General features: G+C 28.6%; 4 protein-coding genes across 5 annotated transcripts; 1 reads left to right on the top strand and 3 right to left on the bottom strand.

Moving 5' to 3' along the window:
- Positions 1-56: 56 nt before the first annotated feature.
- On the bottom strand, positions 57-1,104 carry LOC143185266 (uncharacterized). Of its 2 annotated transcripts, none has more exons than XM_076388151.1 (2): positions 729-1,104; positions 57-566 (listed from the first exon to the last, which is right to left on the bottom strand). In XM_076388151.1, the coding sequence occupies exons 1-2, from the start codon at positions 853-855 to the stop codon at positions 313-315; spliced, it is 381 nt and encodes a 126-aa protein (XP_076244266.1). In that variant the 5' UTR covers positions 856-1,104; the 3' UTR covers positions 57-312. The 2 variants fall into 2 exon arrangements, with proteins under 2 accessions (XP_076244266.1, XP_076244267.1); XM_076388152.1 differs by having other exon boundaries at positions 57-557.
- Positions 1,105-1,216: 112 nt separating this feature from the next.
- LOC143185265 (protein SPT2 homolog) lies at positions 1,217-6,813 on the bottom strand. The gene is made up of 7 exons (XM_076388149.1): positions 6,525-6,813; positions 6,291-6,437; positions 6,075-6,204; positions 2,846-3,003; positions 1,791-2,781; positions 1,457-1,675; positions 1,217-1,373 (listed from the first exon to the last, which is right to left on the bottom strand). Exons 1-7 carry the CDS (start codon positions 6,576-6,578, stop codon positions 1,288-1,290), a joined length of 1,785 nt encoding a protein of 594 aa, XP_076244264.1. The 5' UTR covers positions 6,579-6,813; the 3' UTR covers positions 1,217-1,287.
- Positions 6,814-7,688: 875 nt separating this feature from the next.
- LOC143184781 (uncharacterized) lies at positions 7,689-8,741 on the bottom strand. The gene is made up of 2 exons (XM_076387244.1): positions 8,293-8,741; positions 7,689-8,215 (listed from the first exon to the last, which is right to left on the bottom strand). Exons 1-2 carry the CDS (start codon positions 8,317-8,319, stop codon positions 7,799-7,801), a joined length of 444 nt encoding a protein of 147 aa, XP_076243359.1. The 5' UTR covers positions 8,320-8,741; the 3' UTR covers positions 7,689-7,798.
- A 600-nt stretch (positions 8,742-9,341) lies between these two features.
- LOC143184509 (fatty-acid amide hydrolase 2) lies at positions 9,342-12,049 on the top strand. Its single transcript, XM_076386796.1, has 9 exons — positions 9,342-9,451; positions 9,622-9,830; positions 9,889-10,115; positions 10,177-10,506; positions 10,584-10,876; positions 10,937-11,032; positions 11,117-11,275; positions 11,339-11,521; positions 11,585-12,049. Exons 1-9 carry the CDS (start codon positions 9,422-9,424, stop codon positions 11,672-11,674), a joined length of 1,617 nt encoding a protein of 538 aa, XP_076242911.1. The 5' UTR covers positions 9,342-9,421; the 3' UTR covers positions 11,675-12,049.
- The last annotated feature ends 65 nt before the right edge of the window (positions 12,050-12,114 follow it).

The following is a 12,114-nucleotide window of genomic DNA, read 5'->3' as shown; positions in this document are numbered from 1 at the left end:
TTTAATGAAAAAATACTTTTACTATTTGTTATACAAAATAATACTCTGCTAAATATTAAAAGTCATAAATCTATTGATGTGTTTTTATAATATGAATTTTTTAATTTTAGTTTTAATGAATACAAATAATTATGTATGTAGAATGATAGATTATTTTTTTCAATGCTACAAATAAAATACTACTTTAAATTGTCATTTGCGTATTAATTCATAATTAATTAATAATCGTACACTAATACATTTGTACGATTACTGTATATAATGAAAGAAACCTACTATGTATGGCTTAATGACGTACTGAATTCATGTTTATTAACTTTCCTTTAAGGAATTTGTTTCCAAATGTAACACTGATTCATAAGAAGTTTTACTCTCTGCATGCGCTTCTTCAGTTACTGTATAGCTTCTTAGTTGACTCATTTCCTCGATAGCTTTTCGTACTTTCATAACAATTTCTGGCGATGAACAACGTGAACCTGGCACATCTGGTCTATGTTGAATATCTTCTTGACGTAATGGTTGTACTGGTATCGTAAATATTTGTGGCTGAAAAGTTCCTGGAGGAGCTGTACTTTAATTACATTGAGTATACATGTAATGTAAGGTGTTAATAATAAAACAAGACAATTTCAGTCTCTCACAGTCAGAATAATAAAAAGGTGTACAATTTAGTTTTCAAAAAATTATTAAGAAAATAATTAAGGAAAAGACATAGTTAAAAAAATTACCTGTAACGTGTTGGAGGTTGTATTCCAATATGTCATCTAAATCGTTCATGTCGAGATTATTATTATGACTGCATCGAGTCATGAAATGAAAACAGCTAATTACTAATCTTTTTGATGATTTCCACATAATAATAGACGAACATTTTGAAACGAATTGTCGGAATCGGCGGCTCGTATATAAATTACATTATTAGAAACCAGCTTCTATCAAATTTGAAGTACTTAACTGTGTATGTAAAAATACGTATGTTGAAGTTTGTCACACAGAATTACTCTGTTAACTGAATGCTAGATTCATACAAAATAAATTATTAACTTTCAAACATGAATGAAAATTCGTAAAATTGGTTTTATAAAACTAACTCAGAATAATAAAAAGACTTGAACTGTTTTATTCTGAATTTGTGGTGGGACAGTTCGAAAATATTCAAATGAATCGAATCTTCACGTGTCCAAAGGATTCAATTTTTAATAAAACAAAACGAAAATGCGATAAAACATTATATAAGCAGAGGATTTTATTAAATAAATTTTAATAAAAATTTACAAATTTCTTTAGTTAACGTTTTATTTTCTTTTTTAGAAAAGCCTTTCGCTTCTTTTCAAGAGCCTCCATACGCATGTCTTCTAAATCTTCCAATATACCTAAAAACACATATAAAAAGGGGAATAAATATCGATATCGATTAGTCATATTTAATTTGCATAACTCAGTTCATTGATGTTACCTATTTTAGTAGATACATATTCTTCCTTAAGTTGCTGTGCAAAACTACTCTCCATGGCTGCATCATCATCGTTATCATCTACATTCTTATACTTATTTTTGTCATACCCAAATATTTCACTTATATATTTACTATAATCTTCAGATCCATCTTCTACTCCATCATCAATGAAATCATCAAGTTCAGAATCATATTCTTCTTCATCATCTTGTATGCGGCCTGTAAATTTCATTAAAAATTCAGTGAGCACACTAAAAGAATGTTCTAACTTCTCCAGTAAATTAATATAAAAGTATTAAAGTATTAATACTAGTATTAAAGTTGAAATGCTTACGCTTATGAGCTGCAAATGGTTTCTTCATATTTTTCAATGGAACAGCATGCTTTGACTTAATTTGTTTGAGATCTGCCGGTGGAAACTGTTTAATTTTAGGCGTGTTCGACATTTCAGGAGTACCATATTTAACTACTTTTGTCACTGGTTCTTTTGGTTTCAGACTTTTTGGTGGAATCTGTTTCTCTGGAATTTTCACTTTCGGCGCTGATTTTTCAGGTTTTACATTTTTCGTGTCTTCAATCTTAATTTTGCTCAATTTTAATTTTTTTTTCTCATCTTCAATAGCTTGTCGCATTTCTTCTAATTTTTTCCTCTCCATCTCCAATTTTCTTCGTTCTTCCAAAAGTATATCTTTCTCCGAAGTTTTTGATATACTCGATTTATTTACACTAGGCTTATTTACGATAGACTTATTTTCAGTAACTTTCTCAACAACCTTCTTGGGAATTGGCATTCCAGTTGTTTTTGGAAGAGGTTTGTTTGAAACTGAAGGTGTTGTTAACTTCTCAGACGACTTAGACGTTTTATTAATTAAATTAGTAGTACTACGGTTATCCTGTGGTTTACTAGATTTACTAGATGCAGTGCTGCTTCCTTCTTTATTTGTAGTAACGATTTTACTTCGTTGTTCTTTTCTTTCTCTCCATTCCTTCTCTTTTGCGTACTCTTTCATCTGCCGCGACGTCATTAATCTTTCTGGTTCTTCAGTTTTTGGCTTGACATCAATTATAATAGGCTCATGTTGTTTCTTTTCTGCAATTTTAAGCAATTCACTAAAATCTATCGGCGGCGGCATAGATTTCTTTTTAGGTTTTGGTTTCTCCTCTTTCTCCTTTTCTTTTTCTCTCTCTCTCTTATCATCTTCAATAGGTTTCCTAACTTTTTCTTCTGATTCTACTTCTGTTTCCTTCGTAGAGTGTTTTCTTTTTCTACGATGTCCTAGAGCTTCTTCTGCTTCTTGTTGTTTTAATGCTTGCTTTACTCTATCCTAAGATATTGAGCGACGTGATTTAATTTTATTGATTCGGGAGTTACTGTACATATTTTCTTACCTTCGTAGATGCAATGTCTTTTACTGTTCCTTTTCGACAATCACTAAAAAGTGGCTTTTGCGGAGGGGCATTGTTGTATTTATCCATTAACTGATTGTAAAATGCAGAAGCTTCCTGTGACACGTATCCATAATCGTCCTCGTCGGGTTGAGAGGGACCTGAAAGAAACAAAAAAATTATTTGTGCAATATTTGCTTGCAACAAACTAATGTATAGATGTAAAAACCTATAGAAATTAAAATGACTTGAACTTAAATAAGATTGTTTAATTCACACACAATTTTAACAACATGATTATTCTGAGAATTAAAAACAATTGAGTTCTGTGCTATTGATACTTTGACTGCTATATCACATGGCTATAACAGTACTTACTATAAAATGAAAAACAGTCACATAAATTAAATTCGCTGTATCTATTTTCGTGTCATTCTTAAAAGATATAATATAATAGTAGAAGTATCAATTGCAAATTCAACATGTAAATAGAAACAATGATTTCGTTTTCTCTGTGTCAACTATTTATGAACACCAGTATTGTTTCCAAGTAGCTACTAGCTTTTTTTAAAGAAAAATTCTTGTATTATTCAAGCAATGATGAAAGATTGATTATAGGACAATGCTTAATATTGTCTTACAATTCTTAATAAATTGTACTTTATTATATACATGAAATGCCATTATTCAGTTGAATGGAAACAAAGATTCTCAAATTGGTAGAACCCATATATCATAGTACATAAAAGAGGGAAGGCAGGTAGTAGTGAAAACAGGGTTTCCAAGTCTTAAATTATAAGTTCTCCCTGTGAAGGTGCATGGTGGCACCAAACATCTATAATTTATAATACACAAGTAGATAACATTGAATATTAGTGAATATTAAATATATTCATTGTGAATATATTTATTCATCTATTCATATCCCCAAAGTCCATATGTTTTAAAACAGCCTGTATAAATATTATTTAAGAAATTAATTTTGAAGTTTTAAAAATCATTGTATTATTCTATCTTTTACTCTTCAGATTCAGTAAATGTGCCTAGAAGTGTACAAGTAAATTATTTTCTTTGAATTTAAATACCATAATGATATAATTTAACTATGAATAAATATTACAAAGAAATACCTTCTATATTTATTATTTTAATAAAAACTAAATGAAAGATTTTTCTCAATTTTGTAAAAAATTGAAAATTTTTTATAGTAAAAATTGAGAGTTTTTTATAATGCTGTAAAAATAATAAAAATGTAAACAAGAACACAAAAAGCAATAATTGTTACAAATACAAAGCAAAAATACTGTAAAGCCATAAATAACTTTTATAATATGTGAGACTTCTGATGATCTAAAGCAGCCAAAATAGATACCTCAAACATATTTATTTTATATTATAATATAGTCAAATTAGTTTTTTCCCTATGTAATTATTATTTCTTACTACAGTTTTTTTGATAAAGTAAAAATTTATAAATACCAGATCTACGATATTATAAATATCAAACATAAATATTTTGATTAAATGTCTGTTGATATACAAAAAAATATATGAAATGTAAATGAAATGAATAAATGTATATTCAAAGATTGAAATTGCCTACAATAACATGTATACTCTAACAAACCATATAAAGCAATTTAGTAATTTGCATCAAACATAAGTAGTTGTAATGAAGTAAAGTTAAAATATCTACTCAAAAATTACTTGGATAATAAATAACAGAAAACCAGGTACTTCTTTTTAAACAGAGATATACAATATTTAAAACATTTAAAAGAACATAATCAAAACATGCGACTTTTTATTAATATTTAAGTTCAATAATAACTTATACCATTTTGCTGATTGATAAACAATTTCCATGTTAAAAAGTGATGATGTTTATTATTTTTAGAAAAGCAAAATTCTTGAAAATGTAAGTGCATAAAGTTATCAGTATAGTCTTTTATACTTAACAATATAATTTTGTGCAAAATTTAACTAAATTTAACTTCATTTTTTTAAAGGAATATACTAAATTATTATTTATATTACTATTTCTATTAGTATATATAGAATTATTAGTATTAATAAATAATATTTTATATACATATACGTTTATATTTTCTTAAAGTAAAAGAAAAATTTCCCAATAATAATATGAATACTCATCTTTTTCCCAATACTATAGAAATTATAATTACAATAATTGTAATGCATATGTGTAATATTAAATACATGTATACTGCATAACCAGATTTTACTCTAGATTTTTGACAATGAAAATAGCATATTATTAGAATAAGTAAATGATATATAAAAAGGTACTATGACTTTTTACTTTATGCACTAAATGTCTGGGGCAATTTGTTCAATAATAATAATCAATCTAGAGTTTTCCCTCTAGACTACTCTAGAATTAGATTTACTCTGACCTTAATCCCTTGGAATCCTCTGCCATGTAAATCCACAAAACCCCACTGCCCTGTTGGACGGTGGAAAAGTAAGAAGGCATTGCGATGATTGTACATATTCATACTCAATTACCTGCGGGCAAAAATACTGCCCATTATGGATAGAGACTGATACTTCCAAATACTCATTAATGTGAAGATCATTGATCACACACACCATTGCATTAATTTCTTTAGATCACAACCAATAGCTCCAACTTCATTTCATTTATAGTTTAAATTCATAAATAGTTCTTCTAATAATTTGCAATAACAATTACAATCAAACTGTTATTTAGTAAATACCATACTAGAACTAAAAATCCATAATTAAATCGTCATGTATAGAAAACTACTTAAACAACTTAATGTGATATGATTATACTAATTACTATTGCTACTTCTTACCTATGAAGAAAATTTGATTACGTTATAATCATAATCAAATTTAATATTTATGATGTTATGTAATAAAAAAATATGATATACGATATTATTAAAAGATAAATAATTTTTTTGATATATGAGTATCTATATACTTCATTCACTAACAATATATAAAAATTCATAATTTATACAAACTTAATAAAACTTTTAAATGGACTGAAGTAATCCGAACTTGATCAAGGTTTTGGTAACATACAAACATATTGCATGCCGCTGAAGATACTTTTAACAATATTTACAAGGATAAATATTTGGTGTTAAACAGTTTATGCTGCATATTAAAATTCTTGTTACACTCATATGGTGGTTAAATGTAACAAAGACATATATTAATTATATAATATTCATACCTGCCATAGTAACAGCTGTATTCTCATTGTCAATTGCATCTTCTAATACAGATTTGTTGGCTGCTTTACATACTTTCAAATGTTTATTTATTCTGCTTTGTGCTTTATGATCACGTAGTGCCAATAAATTCTGAAAATAAAAAACAATCATAACAAAGCATTGTTCAATTGTATAACAGATATTTACAACTTCCATGTACTGAATAAGATACTTACTTCTTTCTTCTTCTTTTCTTCTAAAGCTTTTCTTTTTTCTTCCTCTTCCTTACGGGCCAAAAATTTTTTTATATTTTCAGAAAGCGTCTTCGCTTGTTTCGTTGGCTTTTTAGGTGGAGCAAATTTTGTTTGATAACAGGCGATCGGCTATAAAACATATTAAATAGTTTTACAAAATGATATATACTTGTGCAATAAAAAGAAATATGCAGAAGATAGAAAATATGAAATCACCTGTTTGTTAGTTTCATTTTTCTGTGCCACACTTAACAAAGTACCAAAATCCATTTTGACAAAACTATGAAAAATACACTGTAGTACATAAATATCACAATATATCACGTAAACTCATATGTTGGGTTGGCATTTTGTTACTCCGTGCCAATTATTTATAAAGGCATCCATAAATTTGTTAACGCTTTCAAATCAAACATCGTGTTCCATATATATTACTTATACAAATATTTTAAACGTTTGCTAAGAACAAAGTAGGTCCTTGAGTGGACAAGAAAAGTCAAGATGAACTAATTTGCGAAATACGAAATACAATACATGCAACATCATAAAGTTATGTCACTCTGCTCCGATAGATGGCTCGCTAATCGCACGTGTGTGGCGAATTTTCATTAATAAAAAGGTATAAATTATTTATATGCCAATTTTAAATTGAAGCTAATGTTTAAAAAGATTTGAAATGAAGAATATGACTTGATATACAGAGTGTCCCACGTAACAGTTGTCACGATTTTTCAGGCTTTTCTGATAATTTGAGAAAAAAATATTTCCAGAGAAAATTAGTCAGCTTAAACTGAGTTACAAATTACGATATTAAAAATTTCTAACAAACATTTTTTTCTTTTTAAGAATATACCGAATTAGGCTTGAAATGTTGATGGCTATTTTTTCAGCTGAAGATTTACCATTTTAAACGTGTAATTAATGTTTATGTTGATCTACAGCATACTTCCAAACTTAAGGCCACTTCAAGGACATGATATAGTAGGCTGTTGAATTTGTCTTGACATCAATTACAATAGTATGATATCAAAAATATATGATGTCATTTTAAAAAACTAAAACTCAACTCGATTTTCTTTGGAAAAAAAAATTTTTTTCGAAATTTTTAATACCGCAGTTTGTAGTGCATTTGAAGCTGACTTACTTTTGCTGGAAAAATTTTCTTCTAGAATTATCGAAAGAGCCTGAAAAATCGTGGCAAAAGTTACGAAGGACACCCTGTATATCATCTATTTTAAAATAATTTATTTCATTAAAAAATTAATTCTAACTGTATTTAATTAATGTCTAATAGGAAAATAAATGGACAAAAGGAAGTTTAAAGGAAGTATATAATTTGTTAGTAGCATACTAATGATGTCAAACACATTAATAAAAAAATTGCATTTATTTTGTACAAAATTACTTGCTTGATTCTTTGGTATAGGCAACAGTGTATATATACACTTATAAAAAATAATAATTGTATACAATTTTCTATTTGTATAAGCTTACTGTTTATGACGTGAAAATAACAAAAAATTTTTTAATAACAAATCTTTATCAGTATCTCGACTACCAATACACATGTTAAAAAATTGAGAAATATTATCTATGTTATCTATGTTACTATACAATGTAAGTATTAAACCATAACGCCATATTAAAGGTTCTATCTCAGTGGATGAATGAAGTAACAACAAAAATAAATTTTTAACTTTACTCCAGTCTCTGTGAATCATATGAGACTTCATTTCGGAGAGTATTGTTTGCTTCGAAAAGCTTATAGGATGTTGTCTCCTGTGTTTTTTATGATGTGTTATTTTACATTGACTGTGAATTTGTGTCAGTTGCTTTTCTTCTTCCACTTCGTTCTTTCTCCTTTGTTTGTCCCTCTTGTTCTGCCAAAGCATTTCAATGGCTTCGTTCTAAAAGATATTTAATGTTTAATGTTTATAAATTACAGTAACATAAATACTACAAATATCACTTTACTGATACATACCACTTTTTCTCTTTTTATTTTAGGCATGTTAAATTTTGAATAATTCTGTACTTCGTTCTCAGTTAATTTAACCTGTATTGTACATACGTATCGGTCATAAACTGTTTTTGCTTACCTGTTGTTCCCGCTCTTTAAGGATGCACAGGGCGCTACCTGGTGGCAAACATTTTTTCGACAGCTCCACTTTTGGAAAAATCATTTGACTACTTGAAAAAGTTGTGTTTTTTCAATAATTATCTAAATATTTTCGGATGATATTTTTCTGTAATAATCTTTTAAGTTCCAATGAGTTGTCCTGATGCTCAGATTGAAAATAAATTCACAAATAAACAACATTTACGTAATAAATTCTTGAATTCCTTTAGCAATTTTGCACCTTCAAATTGTTAGTAAATTAATGAACGAATACTTAATTTTCTTTATTGTCACCTTCAGTCAAACTTAAAAGACGAGCGTTCGAAGATTTATTGATATAATTTATAATGTATTTAATAAGAGTATTAGTTTATTGGTCGTCGTTAGATGGCTTTATGATCATTTTATGGTAGATGATTTCTACAAGTGCTTAAACTTTCTTTTATAATAAATAAACAATTTTTATTAACGAATATCATTGCAGAATAAATTGTGGAGCTCTTAGAACAGCTTCTTGTCCTCAACTTCTATATGAACTAATAAATTAAACAAGACTTTAACTTAAAGATTGAGTCCTCTGTATTTGACTCGATAAATATCTCATGGACAAAAAAACTTCAAGCTATAGTTTCATATACCTTATCGTGAAATTTTCTAAAAAAATATATTAAGTTTATATTCATATATATATATGCATATAACACAAATTTTAGTGTTCACATTTATATTTTTTAGTTCCCTAACGTTGCAGACATATTCAGTAATTACAGCGCTATAGTAAATAAATCCTACTCCTAATTATGGTATCACCCAATCAGTGATAATTATAAAATAAAACTTTGTCCCCAAGGTTCAAATCACATGATTGCACAAATGCAAATATAAATACGTATATGCACACTGTATGTATATAGAACAGTTCCATCAATAAGCAAGTATTTAAAAGGATGTAATAAAACTTGCTGAGTTAACGCTTTCATAAACAACAAGCACTATGTGTACCTCACAGACGGTAAAATCTAAGGTAAAAATTATATTTGATTCACTAAATTCATCGTTATATTTAAAAATGCGATTCCAAATATTTTCTAATCGAAAGATATAAAGCAAGTAGAAAATTTACACGTATAATGATAACACTTTTCGATTAATCGGAAAATTATTCTTATATTTAAAGATAATTTTATTGTTTAGGAAAATGGGGCATGTACATCGATACTTGAAGTATCAAAAATGATAGTAAAGGACTTCTTAAAATGTTTACTCATTCAATTTCATGCAATATTCGACTTTGTCGTGGATTTCTGTTTTGGACTTTATTATGATCAAAAAGTAAAAAAAGTGACACCAATAAAAAATGATTTATTGCTTATGAGTGCATCAGAATTGGCTGAAAAAATCAGGTAGTTTTCATTGTTTAATCTTCTTTATTACTGTTATTAAAATATATGCAAATTGTAGAACAAAACAGGTGTCATGTGTGGAGGTTGTTCAGACGTACATAGATAGAGCAAAGGAAGTAAATGGAATAATAAATGCTGTGGTAGAAGATAGATATCATGATGCCTTAGAAGAAGCTAAGGAGGTAGATAGATTTCTAGAGAAATTAGAAGATATTAATACTATAAAAGAGAAAAAACCTTTCCTTGGTGTTCCCTTTACAACGAAAGAAAGTATTGAAGCCAAAGGTAATGCTACATGATAATTGTACTTGTATAATTATTCTAATAAATAATACTAATCACTCAGGTATGCTCCACACAATGGGTTTAACAAATAGATGTGACTTTCGTTCTAAAGAAGATGCAACAGTAGTAAACTTTGTGAAAAATGCTGGCGGAATTTTAATAGCAAAAACAAACATTCCTGAACTGAATTTATGGACTGAATCTAGAAATAATGTGTATGGACAAACTTGTAATCCATATAATACTACTCGGAATGTTGGTGGAAGTAGTGGTGGCGAAGGTGCAATTATTGCTGCTTGTGGAGCTGCAATTTCAATTGGTAGCGATATTGGTGGTTCTACCAGAATGCCCGCTTTCTTTAATGGAGTTTTTGGTCACAAACCTACAGAAGGTTTGTAATTCCTATTATCAATAAACTATAGGTATTTACTTTATTGTAATTTATAATACTGATCAAATATTTTTTAGGTTTAACACCCGTGAAAGGTGTTGGACTGAGACAACATGATTATCCCAATTCAATGGCAGAAGCAGGACCCATCTGTAAAAGAGCAGAAGACTTAGCACCCTTTCTGAAAGTTTTAGTTGGAAAGAAAATTTCCCTCCTTAAACTTGACACAGTAGTGGATTTAAAAAGTCTTAACATTTTCTATCAAGAGAGTTCTGGTGATTTAAGAGCAAGTAAAGTAAATGCTGATATGAAAGCTGCTCTCTTAAAAGTTGTACAACATTTTAAAGAAGTTACAGGGTCAGCAACAAAGGTAAATTTCATATTTATATAAAAAATATCTAACTTTTGTACATTCATTTCGCTGTTGCAGGTAAAAATACCTGGTTCTCAATATAGCTATCGATTATGGAGATTCTGGATGACTCAAGAGGATTTAGATTTCAAATCAAGTATAACAAATGGAAAGGTATTTCTGTGACCTAATATTTCTGTATAGTATTAAGTATTTACTGCTTTCACAAATAGGGTATACCTAAATGATTTCTTCCAGTATCGAGCAAGTGCTACTGCAGAACTTTTAAAATTGCTAACTGGAAAATCTGAATTAACGCTAGCTGCTATCATAAAGTTAATCGACGAAGATATATTACCGAAGGAAAATACTGAATGGGCAATGAACGTAACTGCAAACATGAAAACATATTTGATGGTAAAGTATTATTTATTAAAATTCTTTAAAACAACAAATATAAAATAATTATTTCTCTTTTAGGATAAATTGAAGAATAACGGAGTACTGTTTTACTCATCGTCACCTTTTCCAGCTAGCTATCATTATACCGCTTATTTCAGACCTTTTAATTTTGGTTATTGGTGTATCTTCAATGTTTTAAGATTTCCTGTGTGTCAAGTGCCCCTTGGCTTAGATAAAAATGGATTGCCAGTAGGAATACAGGTAAAAATATTTGATATCATAATATTTCTTGCTCTCTCTAACCACATACTCATTTTATTTTAGGTAGTAGCAGCTCCATATAATGACCATTTATGTCTAGCTGTAGCACGAGAACTAGAAAAAACATTTGGCGGCTGGGTGCCACCAGCTTAATGACAGAAGCTACAAATTGTAAAAGTTGGTGTAATTATTATTACTACTATAATGATATCAAAGTAACAACTTAATTATTAGTACCATTATTACAATTATCGGTACAGCTAATATGTAGGTCATTTTATTTTATACTGTTACTAAAACGTCTAACCATCGTTTAAACTTGATATCGATGAGTCAAACATTTGACCATAAATTCTTTCTTCTACAGCTACATGTTTAACTGTAAAGCCTGATGTAATTATTCCACGTTATCATTAAGAACACGATCTAAGTTGTAATTACTAAAATATTTGTTATTATAACTTGAGCAGAATTTATCTTACATTGTTATGTATTGTAAAATAAAGCGTTTTGGTAATTTTTCACTTACCACTTGGAGCTTCGATCGACACCACTGTCGCTCATTTGTTCACGATCGATTCGCGTCAGGGACG

The sequence above is a fragment of the Calliopsis andreniformis genome, chromosome 10 (genome assembly GCF_051401765.1).
Source record: "Calliopsis andreniformis isolate RMS-2024a chromosome 10, iyCalAndr_principal, whole genome shotgun sequence".
Taxonomy (NCBI): domain Eukaryota; kingdom Metazoa; phylum Arthropoda; class Insecta; order Hymenoptera; family Andrenidae; genus Calliopsis; species Calliopsis andreniformis.
The sequence above is the reverse complement of the archived record's forward strand: the minus strand, read 5'-3'. Positions and strand labels throughout refer to the sequence as shown.